The sequence below is a fragment of the Mercenaria mercenaria genome, chromosome 9 (assembly GCF_021730395.1).
Source record: "Mercenaria mercenaria strain notata chromosome 9, MADL_Memer_1, whole genome shotgun sequence".
Classification (NCBI taxonomy): Eukaryota; Metazoa; Mollusca; class Bivalvia; order Venerida; family Veneridae; genus Mercenaria; species Mercenaria mercenaria.
The window spans coordinates 67,846,481-67,866,968 of record NC_069369.1 but is presented as its reverse complement, the minus strand read 5'-3'; the positions used below and the strand labels follow the sequence as shown (position 1 = coordinate 67,866,968).

Genomic DNA, 20,488 nt, shown 5'->3' with positions numbered 1-20,488 from the left:
AATGAATAGATTGTTTATCTACAAAGGTATTATAATTTTGATTTCAGCATGCAAGACAAGGAAAAAGTAAAACCAAGCTGAAAAAATTGAGGGCTTATGAAACATCTAACTTAGTGGATGCCTACAACATGGTGAAAGAACTCGGTGTTCCAGTAAGGAGGGCTGCCAAGGTTTTTAATGTACCAGAAGGTACACTAACTGCTAGAGTGAAAAACAGGGTTGCCCTGGATGTTACAAGAAGCGGACCAGGTCCAATTCTAACTGTTGAAGAGGAAAGGAAACTAACTTCTCATTTAATTGAATTAGATCATGTAGGATATGGTTATACCATAATTGAAATTATTCGCCAAGCTTCAGATTATGCAATAGCATTAGGTAAACGAGCTTCGGATAATCCATTTAGCAGAAGGTGGTTTGTTGGATATATCTCTCGTCACCAAGAATGTGATCGTGTTAAACCTGTCTCACCATCAAATCAGAAGGTCATTTGTGTAAGCAAAGAATGCATTGTTAAGTATTATGAGAAACTTAACAAGATTCATCATGAATATAATCTAGATGACCACCCTGATAACATTTATATAATGGATGAAATAGATATTGAATTAGATGAAGCTGTTGAAGAGTGTAAAACTGTGACTGTTATTGGAGCCGGAAGTGCTGCTGGACAAATAATTCCACCATATTTCATTATGGTTACAGGTCTCCCAGATGAAGATAATATTTTTATGAGAAAATCTCAGTTAATCACAAAAGGTTTCAAGAACTGTTTTAGCAGTCATTTTATGAAGTATGCCAAAAGGTCAGATGATAATGAACCCCTTATTGTGTTATATGATGGTCATAGAAGTCATTTGTCAGTAGAACTCATTGAATGGGCAAAGGAGCATCATATTGTGTTATTTGTTATTCCACCTCATGAATGTTCTATTGTGAAAACAAGAAAAAATGTTTTCGCACCTGTGAAGTCAAAGTATAACAAAGAATGTAATAAACTGTTAAAGCAGAATGAACAAGTTGAAACAAGTGCTGATGTTATTTCTGTAGCTAAACATGCATACGATGATGCAGTCAGTGCAAAAACACTTCAGTCTTGGTTTGAAACAACAGGAGTATATCCATTACAAGATGGCAGAAGCATGTGTGATTTATTGGCAAGTCAAAACAAATTGAAAATGAACTGAGTTAGTAGCAAAAATGACTGGTGTATTATTTTCGTCTTGGCTGCTCTTTGTAAGCAACTCTTGAAGCAAAATGAACCAGATAAAACAAGTGCTGGCCAAGAATGTATATGATGATGTAGTTAATTCAATAGCACTGCAATCATGGTTTAAATTGTCTGAGAAATATCCATTACAGGATGGGAAATTCATTTGGGATTCATTGACTAACTAATAAAGTGAACAAATGACCAAATGCTATCATTTCAGTGTTGGCCGTTAATGTGAAAAGGAAATAGATAATATATTTTTAAATGTATATAATATGATTCAAAACATTAAATGTTGTGTTTATTTCCGTTGTGTTGATTGACTGAATTATTAAATTGTTCAGCTAAAATCTTTGTTCTTTTAGCTAGACTGTTTGAGCCGCACCATGAGAAAACCAACATAGTAGCTTTGCGACCAGCATGGATCCTGACCAGCCTGAGCATCCGCGCAGTCTAGTCAGTATCCATGCTGTTCGCTTAGGCTTCTCTAGTTCCAATAGGATTTGAAAGCAGACAGCATGGATCCTCATCAGACTGCGCAGATGCGCAGGATCCATGCTGTTCATTAACGGTTTCTCTAATTGCAATAGGATTTGAAAGCAGAAAGCATGGATCCTCACCAGACTGCAAATGTGCAGGCTGGTCTGGATCCATGCTGGTTGCAAAGCCACTCTGTTGGTTTTCTCATAGTGAGGCTCATATGCAAATTTAAATTTAGGTGTTTTGTTATAACATATTGTATAATTAGTACAATATTGTTTATACATCATTGACCGTTATGAGTTCATCATGTTATACTGCAGTATAGAAAATAGGTGCCAGTAGGGGACTTTGTATTGCATGGCAATACTTCATTCACTTTTTATGCCTCCGGCATCTACTGATGTGGGAGGCATATAGTGATTGTCCTGTTCGTTCGTCCTGTTCGTCTGTCTGTACGAGGTTAACCAAATGGGACCGTTTCGTCTAGCATCAATACCCCTTACCATTCCTCATCTTCAGACATCACCTGATCTCAGTTTGACCTTGAACTTGAACTTGACCTAGTTTTGGACTTAGGTTGCTTTGTATCGACAAGGATGCCACCAGGGGCATCAAGCGTTTATTGAACGCAGCTCCTTGTTTTTCTTTTGCTGGTCAGCCATTCAGAAAAAGTTATTAGGGATCCATATAAAGATCCTTTCATTCAGAGAAGCATTTCTTAAGGTTGGAAGGAGTGTAGAAATTGCTTACTCCAACCTTATGTCTAGCTAAATTAAAACTTAAATTCCTTTTCTGTTTTGCAGGCAATGGATGATCCATTTATTTTGCACGTACTAGATGAAAGTTCCGTGGAGAAGAAAGCCACTACTTTAGAGGACAAAGCATTATTGACATGTGCAATTTGTGATTACAAAACAAGTTGGAAAAGTAACCTTACAAGACATTTAAAGATACATAGCTCAGCAACAGATGGAGAAAATTCTACTGTAAAAGATTCCACAAAATACACCTGTGACATTTGTGATTGTGAGATTTCAAACAACTCCAACTTCCAAAGGCATTTAAAACTACACGATCCAGAGAAACCTGCCAAAAATACATTTGTGTGTGATACATGTGGCCATATTTTCACTTCCAGGTTTGGCCTTAAGATGCATTGTAAATCTATTCACCTTAAGACATTCAAATATAAATGTGAAGTATGTACAAAAGGGTACAATCAAATGGCAGCGTACAAGGGACATATGGCTTCTCATATGGATATTCTAAAAGAAAAGTGCCCTCATTGTACTTTAACATTCCAATACAAAAACAGTTTGAAAGAACATGTTAAGTCTGTGCACGGCCTTAAGACAAAACTGAAATGCAAGGATCCAAATTGTACCAGTGTGTTTTCTTGTAGACAGAGTTTGAATGATCATAATAGGGCAGTCCATTCGAGTTCATATTTGCCCTGCCTGAAATGTGGTAAAAGGTTTAAGTGGAGATCAAGTCTAAAATACCACGATGAACATTTACACAAGTGATCACAACTTCCACTTTCATATTGCATATTTATGACATGGAACTCACTTCCCTCACTCACATAACTCACTCGCTTCCCTCACTCACATATGGCACATTTATGACATGGAACTCGCTTCCCTCACTCACATATGGCACTTTTATGACATGGAACTCGCTTCCCTCACTTACATGTAGCACATTTATGACATGGAACTCGCTTCCCTCACTTACATGTAGCACATTTATGACATGGAACTCGCTTCTGTCACTTACATATAGCACATTTATGACATGGAACTCGCTTCCGTCACTTACATACGGCACATTTATGACATGGAACTCGCTTCCGTCACTCACATACGGCACATTTATGACATGGAACTCGCTTCCCTCACTCACATACGGCACATTTATGACATGGAACTCGCTTCCCTCACTCACATATGGCACATTTATGACATGGAACTCGCTTCCCTCACTCACATATGGCACATTTATGACATGGAACTCGCTTCCCTCACTCACATATGGCACATTTATGACATGGAACTCGCTTCCCTCACTCACATATGGCACATTTATGACATGGAACTCGCTTCCCTCACTCACATATAGCACATTTATGACATGGAACTCGCTTCCCTCACTCACATATAGCTCATTTATGACATGGAACTCGCTTCCCTCACTTACATCTGGCACATTTATGACATGGAACTCGCTTCCCTCACTTACATATAGCACATTTATGACATGGAACTCGCTTAGAATTTAAGGTTTAAAATATGTGCACTTTCTCTCCATCTTAGTTATAACTACAGTCTAATGTCTCCTAACGGTCACCCCTATCGGCGGTCACCCCTTCCCAATCATTAGTCTGTGATGTCCCTGTGGATTTTTACTTTATTTTTATTACCCAGTTTCACTATCCACTATCGAAATAGTTTAGCGCTTACGCCTGTAACAGTTCTTGTGAATTGTTGAAATTGTTATTATTCCATTAAAGTCCCATACTGCATTAAAAATTTTGTTGTCTGTATTTGAAATGAAATAGTGTTAAATAAATCAAAACTTGTTAATCTTTCACTTGCATTATTAGAACAGTATAATTTCATGATATTCCTTTGCGGGCAGTCTCGTCTTTTCTTGTCATTCTGTGTCTGAGATTTTATTTATTTTCTCTGTTTTAAAGCATAAATGATATGCCTTTTTATGCCTCTATTTATCATTTCTTGTTAGTACATTTTTAAGTATAAAGAATATGCAGCATTTTCTGACATCTATGATTTATGTTGATTATCTGAAATTTGTTTGTTTTTCATCTAGTAATCATTGATCAATAAACAACAATTAAAATATAATTATTGTTTGATTAATGTTTTTGTCTGTATTGAATATATGTTTCTTTGTAACAAAGTTACCATGTCAATATCTTTCTCTTATATATATGGATAAAAGATTAAAACAAGCCAGAACAGTTAAGATGTCTTGAAAAACTTGTATTGGAAAAGTACCATGTTAAGTTTTTGCACATGCACCTACAGGTGCGAGATACGTTTCAGCTACCTAGCTGTAAATGCTTTGTATTTAAATGAACCTGTATGTTTGTGTAAAACTTTAATAATGTACATTTCGATATAAATGCTTCTGACACTAAAGGTCTTTAAATAATTAACTGTTCAGGCTTGCTCTAATCTTTAACCTGGCATGATATTGAAGCAGGAACATGTGGACATAGCCACTTTAAGTGATGGTCTGTAAAACATATACTTGAACAAACTTGGTAGAGAGAGGATACATGATTCTTCATCCAAAAATCAACCCTGACTAATATGATACAAGATTTGTAATATTAATATTTTTACAATTCCTATTGGTTGTCCTGGCATTCAAATTCTGCATGAATTCCAATCATTTGAACAAAAAAAGATGCCACCTCTTTAATAGTGATGACAAAAATGTTCTTGGAAAAGTCATTCAATATACGTCTAACAAAATGCAGTACTATTCATGAAATGCTCATTCTGGTAATGAAACCCCTAGTCTTACTTGTTGCAAGATTTTAAATTTGTTACACGTGTGAAATTGGCATACTGGTCACACACCTCTATTTGCCATGGCCAGCTTAGTAATCTCCCTGCTTTTCCTGTTTCCATGTTTGCGTCTGGCTTGGAGCGAAGGGTCGAAATGATGATTCCTGGAAAAGTACAAAAATTCATAGTTACCTTTCTATGCAAGTATCAAACAATACAACAAAAGGAGGCAAATATTGTTGGAAACATTTTTACACAGTCATTTTATGAAGTCTTCAGTGTATATACTAATGCTTCTGCACCGGCTAAAAAAAACTAGCTAAACATCCTATACTGTGAAATCAATTAATTTCATCGGCATGAAATTTCGTGGTTTTGGTCAAAACAGCAGTTTCATGGGGATATAAATTTGTGGATTACAACTTCTAAACGTAGCCCGCCCGCTTAGCTCAGTAGGTAAGAGCGTTGGTCTACGGATCTCAGGGTCGCGAGTTCGATCCTCGGGCGGGGCGTCTGTTCTCCGTGACTATTTGATAAACGACATTGTGTCTGAAATCATTAGTCCTCCACCTCTGATTCATATGGGGAAGTTGGCAGCTACTTGCGGAGAACAGGTTTGTACTGGTATAGAATCCAGGAATACTGGTTAGGTTAACTGCCCGCCGTTAAATGACTGAAATACTGTTGAAAAACGGCGTTAAACCCAAAAACAAACAAACAACTTCTAAACATAAAGTGAATGGGAATTTTGCCTGTTCATTTGGATTAAATTTCGTGGATTGACTCAACCACAAAATCCACGAAAATTAGTCGCCCACGAATATTAATGATTTCACAGTATCAACCGCGGTGGTGCAGTGGTAGTGTGCTCTCTGTATGATCGGAGGGTCCCGAGTTCGAGTCCTGTCAAGGTAACAGTGGTGTTGCTCTTAGGCAAGTCACCCTAAGTTCACCTTGCCTCGTAACCGATAACAAACAAGTGAATGAAGTATTGCCATGCAATACAAAGTCACCTACTGCAATACACACAATTTTCTCTACTGCAGTATAACATAAAGAGCTGATACCTGTCAATAATATAATAAACAATATTGTACTAAATATACAATGTGTTATAACAAAACACTTGGATTAAAATTTGCATATATAAAAACCTACACTTGTTTTCATATGGAAATTTTTTGCTAATTATTAAATAGTTACCATATAACTTATTTATAGTAACAGTAAAGTGAAATAAGTCTTTAAAAATTATTGTGCTTCCAAAGGGAGGCATATTAGTTTTCAACTGTCCGTCCGTTATTTCGTCACAACGTTGACTTTGCAACATTAACTTTTTGCATGAAGGCACTTTACTCACGAACCACTGCACCCAGGACCTTAAAACTTCACATGCTTATAGTACTTTTTGAGTACAGGACCCCTATTGACTTTGGGGTCACCAGGTCAAAGTTCAAGGCGCTGCGGGGGTATTTGTCACCATTAGTGACAGCTCTTGTATATAATATAAGTGCACATGAAAATCATTACTAGTAAAGCTGAAAATTGAAAATTCGTCAAACAACATTGTCCTTTAACACCTAGTCTGATGCTGAAATAATTTCGTAGAAATGTTGTTAGAGGATCACCTACCAAGGTAATTGTAAGAAAACAAGGCCATGAGTGTTAAATAATTATTGAAAGATCTTTAGGTGGCATTGTCAGCAGGAAAAAATATTTGCAGAGGGACCCACCTCCAGGATTATTTAACTTTGTTTCATTTTTCAGAAAACACCTGACCTAAAAGTAGAGAAATCTTCAAACGTTATTGTTTCTTAAACTTAAAGTCTGATGTTGAAATAATTTCAGAGTTTTCCTTCATTGACCCTAATATACTAAATTTGTTCAAATATTCCAGTTTGTCAAAACTGTTCCTATAATTATGTATATTGTGCTTCCTATATTTGTATATAGCAGAAGCCTTAACCCTTATCATGATAGACCTGATTGATTGTGCCTTTGTGACCAGTGTAGATCATGATCTGCACTGTTCGCTATTCAGTCGGTATCTTTTTGGTAAGCAGTAAGCACCCCATTTAACATTAATAGTACTGTCCTAACTGAAAGATGGACAAGTTTGTTATAGAAATTTAGCATGGTAAGGGTTAAAAGTATTCCTGTGAAAAACTGATGGCTCAGTTTCAAACTAATCTCACAGATGTTTTTTTCTTGTGTGATCCTCTACCAAAATTGTTCAGACCAAGTCTGAAACTCAGGTGAGCAAACTAGTCTCCTCATTGTCCTGTTGTAGATATTATGATTTCATTGCATTACTTTTGTCTTCAGCACAGACAACATGGATCAAAAGCACTCAAGAGGGTTTATAAAACATCTGACCTAGTTGATGCATACAACATGGTGAAAAATTGTGGTTTATCAATACACAAGGCTGCCAAGATGTTTAACGTACCAAAGAGTACACTAATGGATAGAGTTAGCCACAAAGTTTCTCTAGATGTTTGCAGATATGGACCAGATCCAGTTCTAAGTGTTGAGGAAGAGTCCAAACTTTCTGCTCATTTGATTGAATTAGCTAATGTAGGATATGGTTATACCCAAGTTGAAATTTCTCGTCAAGCATCTGACTATGCGATAATGTTGGGTAAAAGGGCTGAAGATAATCCATTTAGTTCTCGATGGTATAAGAATTACAGCACTCGACATCTAGAAAGTGATCAGGTTAAACCTGTTCTTCAGCCAAATCAAAAGACTGTTTGTACAAACAGAGAATGCATTGCTAAGTATTATGAGAAACTGACTAGTATTGTTCATGAATACAATCCAGATATCAAACCTGAAAACATGTTTGTGATGGATGAAATAGATATTGAATTAGATACAAATGCCGCTGAACGGTTGAGCATTTTGACCGCTATAGGAGCCGGAAATGCAGCGGGACAAATAATTCCGCCATATTTTGTCATGGTTACAGTACTTAAACGTGAAAATAATAAAGTTGCAAGAAAATCTCAGTTAATCACTAACACTTTCAAGAACTATCTTACCAGTCATTTCATGAAGAATGCCAATAGGACAGACAATGAAAATGAACACCTTATTGTGTTATATGATGGTCATAGAAGTCATTTGTCAGTAGAACTCATTGAATGGTCAAAGGAGCATCATATTGTGTTATTTGTTATTCCACCTCATGAATGTTGTATTGTGAAAACAAGAAATGGAGGTGTTTTTGAGCCTATGAAGTCGAAGTATAACACAGAGTGCAATAAACTCACCAAAGATAATCAACAAATTGAAACAAATGCTGATGGTGTTTCTCTTGCCAAAAGTGTGTATGATGATGTTGTCAAGCCATCAGCACTACAGATATGGTTCAAATCTGCAGGAATATATCCGTTACAAGATGGGCAAAGCATGTGCGATTTATTGGCAAGACAAAACAAACTACAATAGTTATATGATCCTATTAATGTTCCTGTAATATAATGTATACTCCCCCAAACGTTTGAATCTGTTGGCTTTCATGTATTGTAAGTGGAGCTATAAAAAGTGATTCAAAATGAATTGTATTTAAAGAAAATTCTGACTGGCTGAAGGACTGAGTAAAAAATGAAATATATTATAATTATATGATACTATTATATTTTGATGAATCTTTATTTTACAGGACTTGAAGCTGACAGAAAATATAACATTTTGCAGATGAGGTAAAATGATCATTTGACCCAAAATGTAATTAAATTTGTCATGTCTTCATATTAAACTAGCAGAAAAACAAACAAATAAAGAAACAAACATAATTTACCTAGCATTTTATCAGTCAAATTCAATTTCAGAATAGTATTGGGTATTTTCTTTTTCTCATTCGCGTAGTATTAAGTATGAGGTAAAGGGAGTTTTATGTCTCTTGAAAACTTAATCATAAAAAAAAACAAGGATGTGAATCACAGTGAATGGATTTTCATTTCTCTTTGTTTTGTACTACATTCTTACGCTTGGCATTACAATTTCAGAGAGGTAGAAGGTTCTGTTGTTGTTAGAATTGCAAAATGGTGGAATAGTCTATTTCATGATTGTGCTTGTTTACTCATAATGGTAGAATGTTCTAATTTTGTGATTATGCTAAATTTAATATGCCTTTTCATTGTAATTCCAAAATGTGCCTGATTATTGTTGTTCTTAGAGTTTAAAACTGGTGGAATGTTATATTTAGTGATTAATTTTGATTTGTTGGACATAAATTTCAGAATAATGGAATCTTAGATTATTAATGCTACTCATTTTAAATCTTTACCAATTTTTTTCAGTGATATCAAAAGGGAATGCTCCCTGTATGAAATAATAACGAATAATAAGCACCTTCCTAAAGTTCCTGGGAAAGTAAAAACAAAGAGGTTTAGTAAGTTTTAAGGTTGTTGACTCTGAATCACATGTTACTTACAACTATGGATTTGAAATTTCATTTTAGGCGAAAAATTCTTTCATATCAGAAAGCTATTCAGCTGGCTTATGTAAGGTTGGTTGTTCTACTCAGGTGGTCACCCGTGCCTGAAATAGAAATTGTCAGGCTTCCTATGGTCTTCTTTCACCATCAGGGGCCGAAAAGTTGCCAAAATGACAAACAAGTGTGTCAGTGTTAAACCCAGCAAGAACATAGGGGAAAAGCTTTGCAGTAATAGAATGTATCATAGATGACATACAGATTTAGTTGTGTTTCATGTCATACAGTAAGCTTTTAAAATTTCTCTGTAAATACCAGTCATTGAGGCTTATCATTACACTTGTAACACAAAGTATATTATAATGGTGTGAATTGTAACAACTTTTATAAATAAACTCTGACTTTGAACAAATGTTGAATGTTCTTATTATTTGGTGCTTTTTCAAAGTTTTGAGACTTAGCCATGATTAAGATGATAGCTAGTTATATTACCCAGAAAACTAGTATATTTCTTAAGTAGAAGTGTAGTACCTGATAATATCTCACTTATTCTTGGTGGAAAAAATCTATAAATATGTAATGCTATTATGATTTAAATAGTGATATGACTATTATTTAAATGTGATGCCATAATGATTGAATTGGTGGTGTAACTAGTATTTAAATGTGATGCCATTATGACCTAAATGGTGGTGTAACTAGTGTTTTAATGTGATGCCATTATGATCTAAATGCAATGCCATTATGATGTCATTTCATTTTCAGCACAGAAGAACAACAGTTAGAAGGCACCATTTAAAACAGTACAAGACTTATGCTACATCTAACTTAGTGGATGCTTACAACATGGTTAAAGAACTTGGCATACCAGTAAAGAGGGCTGCCAAGATTTTTAATGTACCAACTACTACACTAACCGATAGAGTTCACAACAGGATTGCCCTTGATGTTACTAAAAGCGGACCGAGCCCAGTTATGAATGTTGAAGAGGAAAGCAAATTAACTTCTCATTTGAATCAGTTAGCGAATGTAGGATATGGATATACAAAAGCTGAAATAATTCGTCAGGCATCAGATTATGCAGTAGTATTAGGTAAAAGGAATGCCGATAATCCATTTTCTCATAAGTGGTACAAAGGTTACCTAACACGTTATCCTGAAGATGTTCGAGTGAAACCTGTGCAAATGCAAAATCGGAAAGCCATTTGTACAAGCAAAGAATGTGTCATTAAGTATTATGAGAAACTGAATGGTATTGCTCATGAGTATAATCTACATAACAAACCTGAAAATATTTATCTCATGGATGAAGTTGATATTGATTTGGATAAAAATGCTGAAGAGCAGTGTAGTACTTTGACTGTTATAGGAGCTGGAAGTGCAGCGGGAGAGAAAATTTCACCATACTTTGTTATGGTTAAAGGTCTGAAGGATGAAGACAACACCTTTATGAGAAAATCTCAGTTAATCACAAAAGGTTTCAAGAACTATCTTAGCAGTCATTTTATCAAGTATGTCAAGAAAAGAAATGATGATGAAGCCATTATTTTGTTATATGATGGTCATAGAAGTCATTTGTCAGTAGATCTTGTGGAATGGGCGAAAAGCATTCATATTATCTTGTTTGTTATTCCACCACACGAGTCATGTATTGTCAAAACAAGAAATGGAGGCGTTTTCGAGCCTCTGAAGTCAAAGTACAAGGAATGTATTACCGAAGGAATGGAAACAAGTGCCGATGTTGTATCTGTAGTCAAACATTTGTATGATGATGTAGTCAATTCAACAGCACTTCAGTCATGGTTTAAAACTTCTGGAGTTTATCCCTTACAAGATGAGAAAAGTATGTGCAGTTTACTGACAAGTCAAAACAAGCTAAGCTAATGAAGTGATCATTTTCATAACTGTTGTCATTTAATGAACAGTCAGGTTTTGAATCCAGTTCAGAAAAGATGTAAAGACAGGACAGGCTTGAAAAAAAATATGCAAGTACATGAAGTACAGTAAAATTTCCTGGAAATGCGATACAGTAAAAGCTTGCTGACTTGAGTACCAGTCTTACTTGAGCTATCAACATATTCCGCAGCTGTTTTTCATCTTATTATGTTGGGATCACTCAAAACCTTGGATAATTTAAACATTTTCAGTGTTCATTCCAGGCCGCGCCATGGGGCCATAGGCGCGTATTTTACTGTATTGGCGCATAAAAGTTTGCCCTATAGCGCCCATCGGGCGCACACTTTTTCAGAAAACAGTCCGTTTACAATGAGCCGACTTCCAGAAGTTGTGAATCGAATACGACTCTTCGGGGAGGGTCTTTTCACCCCAAGACACCCCAAAACACTCAAAGACACCCCAAGACACCTGAAAAATATTAATTATCCTATTGCTTGGTATCAAAATGTTAAAATAATAACATATTTTAATGTTTTAGGTGATAGTTTTCTTTTTTTCTGGATCATAAAAAAAGGTAACTTCAGAAAAAAATAATTCAAGGGGAATAATCCAAAAAAGCTTAACTATGATAAAGTCTAAAGGAGATCCAGTTATTTCCCTTCCATCCAGAAGTTATTTGTGTTTTTAAAATATGCTTGTAAATTTGAGTAAAAAATAAAAATGTTTTACTGTAAGGGTGTCCGGGATCTGCAGAATGACTATATCCAAGGGAAATAAATAAATATGTAATTAACATAGTAATGTTGGCTTTACCTCCCTTTCACATTAATAACAAGTTCATTTCAGCTGATGTTCTTAGATGTATTTCCTTGAAAAAATCTACTCTAAGGTTATCTTAACTGTTACAGTCTATATTAGCATGTCTTTAAGATATATATTTTTAATAAATGATACAAATAAATTAATATTCTAGGTGTATTTGGGTGTTTTGGGGTGTCTTGGGGTGAAAAGACCTTCCGCGACTCTTCCGATGACATAACGCGCATTTTCATTGGTCGATGTTAAAATAGTAGCCAGTCTCCGGTCGCCTAACAACATACAGCTTTCAATGTTGCTATACAATGGCGGACAAAAAAAAAAACAGTCGCGATTCGGAGAAAAAAGAAATCCAATTTTACGTTTTTCTCTAACCGTTAAAAAAAAGCAGACGATGGAGAACAAATTTCCAAAGAAAGATGACATGTTCGAGACCGCTAGACCACTCAATAGCCTAACCGCTTAGCCAAAATCAGGCGACAAACATTAATTCCGTAGTAAATCCGCATTCATGGCTGTCGGACTTTCCGTGGTTAAGTTTCGGTAACGGTCAAAATATTATGACTTGTTTCGTTTTTGTCGTGTTGAGCGACCTGTGAAGTGTCCACTTTTCTCTTTGTAATTATGTTTTAGGAACCGCGAAAATAATACCTTGAACTCCATGTAAGAAAAGTGTTAAAAATACAGCCTGTATCGAAAACGTATCAAACTATGATAAATCAGTTTTTCTTTCATGGCCCCTATTTTCTTCAAATGTCCCTAATTTTTTGCCATCATGGGGCCCTTTGACCCCACTTAAAAAAATCCTGGAATGAACACTGCATTTTGCTCATCACCTTAAGGGGTGAGGTTTATGTTCTCTATGACATCTTGATAAAAGACATTGTGTCTGAAACATTCATCCTCCACCTCTGATTCATGTCGGGAAGTTGGTAGTAACTTGTGGAGAACAGGTTTGTACTGGTACAGAATCAAGGAACACTGGTTAGGTTAACTGTCCCCCTTTACATAACTGAAATACTGTTGAAAGATGCTGTTAAAACAAGCAAACAAATAGCCCCATATATGAGGCCTTAAGTGTTTCACTGTATTTAAATGTTGATAAAAAGTGTTGTGTGTGGTGCTTCTTAGGATTTTCAGACTGACAGCTGCTGAAATATCACATAGGAAACTTGTTCTCCAATCTTTGAATGTAGTTGATAAGATTTTGGTCAAGAATATGATTTGTTTGAAATTTCAACATTTTGATCATATACATTTATTTGTTTACATTGAGCTCTTAATACAAGCAAGAATTTCACTGGAGGTACTTTTAAAACTTTGATTTTTTAATCCTGGTTGCCAGTAACCAGGATAAGTTATTTTAACACATTAGGAATAAATTTGATACTTTTTTTACAGAATGATTTAAAGATAGAACATGTTGTATGTTAACGGTTTTTATTTCTAGCTGAAAATCATTAGAAGTTTGATAAATTATTTTTACCTCTTGCAACTAAAATAGATAAATGAAATGGTTTCAACTCTTACCCTGCTAAATTACTATAATGCCATTAAAACGGGAGTATATATATATATACACCAAAAAGATACTGACTGAATGGCAAACAGTGCAGATCTTGATCAGACTGCATGGATCATGATCTATACTGGTCGCAAAGGGAGAATCAGTAGTGTCCAGCATGATAAGGGTTTAAGTTCAGATTGTTGAAATATCAAGATATCTGTGTAATGCAAAATTTAGTTCTGTTGAAATAAACAGAACTTCTCTTGCAGCTTCTTTAATACTATGCCAAAGGGGTTAGGGGCGGTAATAAAATCAATAAGAATCAATCAGAATTATGCACAATTCATATGATGTTGCAGAGAGTTATAAAGAAATGTTAATAATTTTTTTATTTTTGAATATAAAATTAGAATACAGCTTTTTAACATTTCGAAATGAAAAAAAAAAAAGGGAGTGGAATCAGTTATCAGCTGGTCATATATATTCAAAATATTTTTTTTTAAATTCTTAACTATATTCACTTTTAATATTATGTACAAATAAACATTTGTTAAGAGTTTTCTGCCTTATGTGCTTTAAGTCCCCAAAATGTAGATCTAAACAAATTGGTTAGAGTAACACCCCAGAACTGAGTAGTTAGGGCAGGTTGCTTGTTTTTTTGTTGTTACCAATATGTAGGTTGAAATCTAAAATTGTACAGGTATTAAATACTTTAAATGTACAAGAGATTTTTTGTTTTTCATGAAACCTGGGACATATATAGGTTGCGTTATCTAGGAATATGTACATCAACTTATTTATCCCTTTGTTTGTCCATTTGTCCACCTATCAGTCTGTCCATTTGTCAGTAAAAAAAATAAATAGAACTGGCATTAACAAAAAAAGCACTTTTCTTAGTTTATAGGTATTGTTATTACACTCATCCATGCATAGGCATCTGTTATATGTAAGCTGAGGTTTCAGTAGACTAGCTCCTAGACTATGATGTATCTTTTTTACATTTTTATGATTGAATATTGTGAACTGAGCCAGTCTATATCCTATGTCCAGTATCACAATTTTAACATCATTCCTCTGTGAAAATCTCTAAAATAGACTGGCTTTTGTCTCTATAAAATTGAATTCGACAAAAAAGGGGGAAAATGTAGAAATATATTTATTATCAGTCTAGTGGCATGTCTAGTGTCTCAGTATCCACTAGTGGAAACAGATTGAAAATTCACACACTTGTTTACATGAGTGAGTGTCCTGGTCTGACTTGTAATATACAGGTCCATCCCCTATCTTGGATTTTCGTCTCGCCAACTTTAAGTGGAAGTGAGATTAAGCTATCCAAATTCCGGCGGGCGTCAACAATTGGGAATAACTGAAAAACCGTTACATATATTTCTTTTAAAGCTTGTAGGATGGTTCAAAACAAATTCATACCCCCATTGCGAGTCCTTGGGCCCCTAGTGACCTTGACTGAAGAAATTAGCATTTTACAGGTTTTTTGATGCTTTTGAAAATACACAAAAATTACAATTTCTCAAAAACCGTTACTTATATTGCATTGAAACCTTGTAGGATGGTTGAGAAACTTATTTTACATCTTTATGGTGAGTCCTGGCCCCCTAGAAACATTGACCTTGAAGAAAATTCATTTGAAAACATGTTGTTTGTTGATTATTCTGTCAAATGGCAGCATGTCAATACATGTGATCAGCTGTTTAGACAGAGAAGAGGCTATAGCTAGTCTTGTTTCAGTTAAATTGAATGCTAGTGAAAGCCATTGTTTTGTCACAAAATAGTTTCTTAGAATTAAGCTATTGAATTTCTAATTGTGAAGACATTATAATTTGGTGGCATATCATGATTTCAGCACAAAGGAAGAGGAAAGAGACAATACAAGGCTTATACAACATCTAACCTCACAGATGCCTACAACATGGTGAAAGAACTTGGTGTACCAGTACAAAGGGCTGCAAAAATCTTTAACGTGCCAATCACTACACTGAAAGATAGAGTTCACAAAAGGGTCGCTCTGGATGTCACCAGAAGTGGACCAGGCCCAATTTTGAGTGCTGAAGAGGAAGACAAATTAACAACACATTGGAATGAATTGGCCAATGTAGGATATGGGTATTCCCAAGCTGAAATCACACGCCAAGCTTCAGATTATGCAATTATGTTGGGTAAAAGGTCAGCAGATAGTCGGTTTAGCAGCCAGTGGTACACAAGCTATTCCGCCCGTTGCCCTGAAAGTAAGCGTGTTAAACCAGTACTACAGCCAAATCAGAAAATTGTTTGCACAAGCAAAAAATGCATCGAAAATTATTATGAGAAACTGAACAGTATTGTTCATGAATATGAACTTGAGGGGAAAGCTGAAAACATTTACCAGATGGATGAAGTAGATATTGATTTAGATGCAAGCACTACGGAACAGTGCAGCATTTTGACTGTTATTGGTGCAGGAAGTGCAGCGGGACAGATAATTCCTCCGTATTTCATTATGGTAACAGGTCTTCAAGATGACGATAATATCTTTATGAGAAAATCTCAGTTAATCACGAAAGGTTTTAAAAATTATCTAAGCAAACATTTTTTGAAATATGCTAAAACAGAGAAAGAAACTGAATATATTCTTCTACTGTACGATGGTCATAGAAGCCATTTGTCGATAGATCTTATTGAATGGGCAAATGACAATCATATTGTGTTGTTTGTAATGCCGCCTCATGAAAGTTGTATTGTCAAAACAAGAAATGGGGGTGTTTTGGAACTGCTGAAGTCAAAATACAACAAGGAGTGTAATAAACTTGCTAAAGATAATCAGCAAATTCGAACAAGTTCTGACGTGGTTTCTGTAGCGAAAAAGGTGTATGAAACTGTAGTAAATCCAGAAACAATGAAATCGTCATTTAGAGTTTCTGGGATATATCCATTACAGGATGGGAAAAGCATGTGTGATTTACTAAAAGCTCAAAACAAACTAAACTGAGTGTATCAGGTACTGATCATTTAGGACAAAGTGCAAGCTGAGCTGTTCAATATATAGACAAGTTTATAATTTAAAATTTTATTATTTGGTAATAGTATGAACTTGCAGTAAATAAAATATAAATGTTTCCTTGATTAGTTTTTAGCTCGACTATTCATAGAATAGTGAGCTATTGCACTCGCCCATGCGTCGGCGTCGGCGTCTGCGTCCGCGTCCGCGTCCCGATTTTGGTTAAGGTTTTGTATGTAAGCTGGTATCTCAGTAACCACTTGTGGGAATGGATTGAAACTTCACACACTTATTGACTGTGACAAACTGACTTACATTGCACAGGTTCCATAACTCTATTTTGCTTTTTTACAAAATTATGCCCCTTTTTCGACTTAGAAATTTTTGGTTAAGGTTTTGTATGTAAGCTGGTAACTCAGTAACCACTTGTGGGAATGGATTGAAACTTCACACACTTATTCACTGTGATGAACTGATCTACATTGCACAGGTTCCATAACTCTATTTTGCTTTTTTACAAAATTATGCCCCTTTTTCGACTTAGAAATTTTTGGTTAAGGTTTTGTATGTAAGCTGGTATCTCAGTAGTTACTAATGGGAATGGATTGAAACTTCACATACTTGTTCACTATCATGATTTGACATGCACTAAGCAAGTCCCATAACTCTACTCTCTTTTTTTTCAAAATTATGCCCCTTTTTCGACTTAGCAGTTTTTGGTTAAATTTTTGTATGTAATCTGATATCTCAGTATCCACTAATTGGAATGGATTGAAACTTCACACACTTGTTCACTGTCATGATCTAACATGCACTGTGAAGGTCCCATAACTCTACTTGGCATTTTTACAAAATTATGCCCCTTTGACTTAGCACTTTTTTGTTAAGTTTTTGTATGTAAGCTGGTATCTCAGTATCCACAAATTGGAAAGGATTGAAACTTCACACACTTGTTCACTGTCATGATATGACATGCAGTACAGAGGTTCAATACCTCTACTTTGCATTTTACAAAATTATGCCCCTTTTTCAACTTGTATTCATTCAATTGACAAGGCTGTTGAATAGTCGAGCGTTGCTGTCCTCCGACAGCTCTTGTTAAACTAGATCACTCGATGATTTTCAAATACTAAATGTGTTTATATCGATTTTGCTTAAGTAACACGTTATCCTAGACGATTAGTATACTAGAACATTTTATGGTGTAAAGAAGAAGCTGTTAATATAGAACCTGCTATAAATTTATAGCAAACAAATCTCATGTCAATAAAGTTCTTTTCTTTGATATCTAACTCTTACGAATTTATCAGAGTTCTTGTTATTTTATCTTGTTTTTGAAAACTGGGTGTAAGTTTGGCATTTTGAATAAATTTTTGTACAATTTTTATGTTAGTTGTCCTTTCATTTTTTTTTTTAGCTCACCTGAGCCAAAGGCTCATGGTGAGCTTTTGTGGCCGCTCGTGTGTCATGTGTCTGTCAACATTTTCTAAAAAAATCTTCTTCTTGAAAACCACTGGGCAGAATAATACCAAACTTCACAGGAATGATCCTTGGGTGGTCCCCTTTCAAAATTATTCAAAGAATTGAATTCCATGCAGAACTCTGATTGCCATGGCAACCGAAAGGAAAAAAACTTTAAAAATCTTTTTATTCAAAACCACAGGGCCTAGGGCTTTGATATCTGGTTTGTAGCATCATCTAGTGGTCTTCTACCAAAATTGTTCAAATTATCCCCCTAGGGTCAAATGTGACCCCACACCGGGGGTCACATGGTTTAGATAGACTTATATAGGGAAAACTTTAAAAATCTTCTTGTACAAAACCATATGGCCTAGGGCTTTGATATTTGGTATGTAGCATCATCTAGTGGTTCTCTACCAAGATTGTTCAATTTATTCCCCTACGGTCAAATATGGCCCTGTCCCGGGGGTTCCAAATTTTACATAGACTTATATAGGAAAAAAAGTTTAAAAATCTTCTTGTCTGAAACCACAAGACATAGGCCTTTGATATTTTGTTTGTAGCATTGTCTTATGGTCCTCTGCCAAATTGTTCAAATTGTACCCCTTGGGTGAAAAGAGGCCCTGCCCTGGGGGTCCCAGGTTTTACATAGACTTATATAGGGAAAAAAAAAACTTTAAAAATCTTCTTGTCTGAAACCACAAGACCTAGGCTTTTGATATTTGGTATGATGCATTGCATAGTAGTCCTCCACCAAAATTGTTCAAAGTATGCCCCTGGGGTTAAAAGAGGCCCTGCCCTGGGGTCACTTAGTTATTATGAAAAAAAAAACAAAAAAATTATTTGATCCTATTTCTAAGACTGTTTAATTATAATTACCTGATGACCCCAAGTAATATGATGTCACTTGACTGTGACCTTGACCTGCTGACCTACTTTCTTGTTTCTTAAGATATAGCCTTGAAATTTGGATGACATACACAGTTTTGCACAGGGATCATAAAACTGACTTTCATTGACCATGAATATGACCTATACTGACTTAATAGTTTAGCATCAGTTTGGCATTTGAAACATGTAGCTTATATTAATCAGGTGAGCGATCCAGGGTCATCATGACCCTCTTGTTTATTTTCATGTATTATATCCATTTGGCAATCAAAGTCTAGTCAAAACTGTAACATACTGATTTTGTCCATGTTGTGTAATTAAAGCTGAGCTGGTGTTAAAAAACTGCAATTGTAGGCAAGAGATTTTTTAAAAAGCTATTTGTAAGGCTTTGTAAACAAGGGGCAGGATGTATAGCAAAGGCAAACTAACTTCAAGAAAGGAAAATAGACATAAAAGTGGAATAGATGCAATCTTGACAAAATGAAAGCAAAATAGATCTAATTAAGATGCAAACTTGACAAAATGAAAGTGAAATAGATGCAAACTTGACAAAATGAAAGTGAAATAGATGCAAACTTTACAAAATGGCAACAATTTTGTCACGGACAAAAGCCCTGCAAATGTATGTAATAACCAATCTACAGCACAACCATTTTTAGGATTGTGTCATAAATTATCCTTGTGGAAAGGTATGATTAAGAAGAGAAGAGAGATTTTTGCTTCTGGAGGTGTATTCATAAACAGGTGTTTGCTCCTTCTAAGTATCATGATAGAGGTGTTGTCACTTTGAAGGTATCATTGAGAGAGATGATTATTCCTTGGAAGTGTCATAGAGAGATGTTTGCTCTTGGAAGTTTTGTTGTGGAGAGGTTAAATACTGCTTGCAGGTTTCATAATCGAGAAGTGTTAACTCTTTGGAATTTTTTTACTAGCTTGTCTGATAATTCAGTTAATCTGAGTTAAATTCATAAATACTATCAGATTGTTGACTGCTTTACATGAAGAAGTTTCTTATGACTAAGTCTGAACTTTCTCATCCCAAGACTTAAAGTTTCTTATGACTAAGTTGAATACATATACAACCAATACAAGGATTGAATCCTGGACTTTATTTAAATCATAGGGATTTTATTGTCTTGCTGTGTTGTTCAATGTGGGAATGACTTTGCATTGTTTTCAGACATACTATTTTGATATTTTAAAATTTGACTTTTCCCATATCCAAGGAGATCAACTGAATGAAATCTAACCC

The 20,488-nt window shown here is 35.3% G+C and overlaps 1 protein-coding gene across 12 annotated transcripts in view; it reads left to right on the top strand.

The window, feature by feature from the left end:
• The window catches only part of LOC123547372 (zinc finger protein 287-like), a 144,619-nt gene that overhangs the window by 76,816 nt on the left and 47,315 nt on the right, over positions 1-20,488 (top strand). For 2 of the 12 annotated variants that reach the window (XM_053551642.1, XM_053551641.1), the window contains one exon: positions 48-1,565. The exons of 5 other annotated variants lie outside the window; for them this stretch is intronic. In XM_053551642.1, the coding sequence (XP_053407617.1) occupies positions 48-1,184 (1,137 nt within the window). In that variant the 3' untranslated portion in view covers positions 1,185-1,565. Of the gene's footprint in view, positions 1-47; positions 1,566-2,496; positions 3,283-7,557; positions 10,095-10,438; positions 14,609-15,753; positions 18,256-20,488 lie in introns of those variants that run through there. 5 more of the 12 variants (XM_053551643.1, XM_045334405.2, XM_045334408.2 and 2 more) reach the window with 5 other exon arrangements.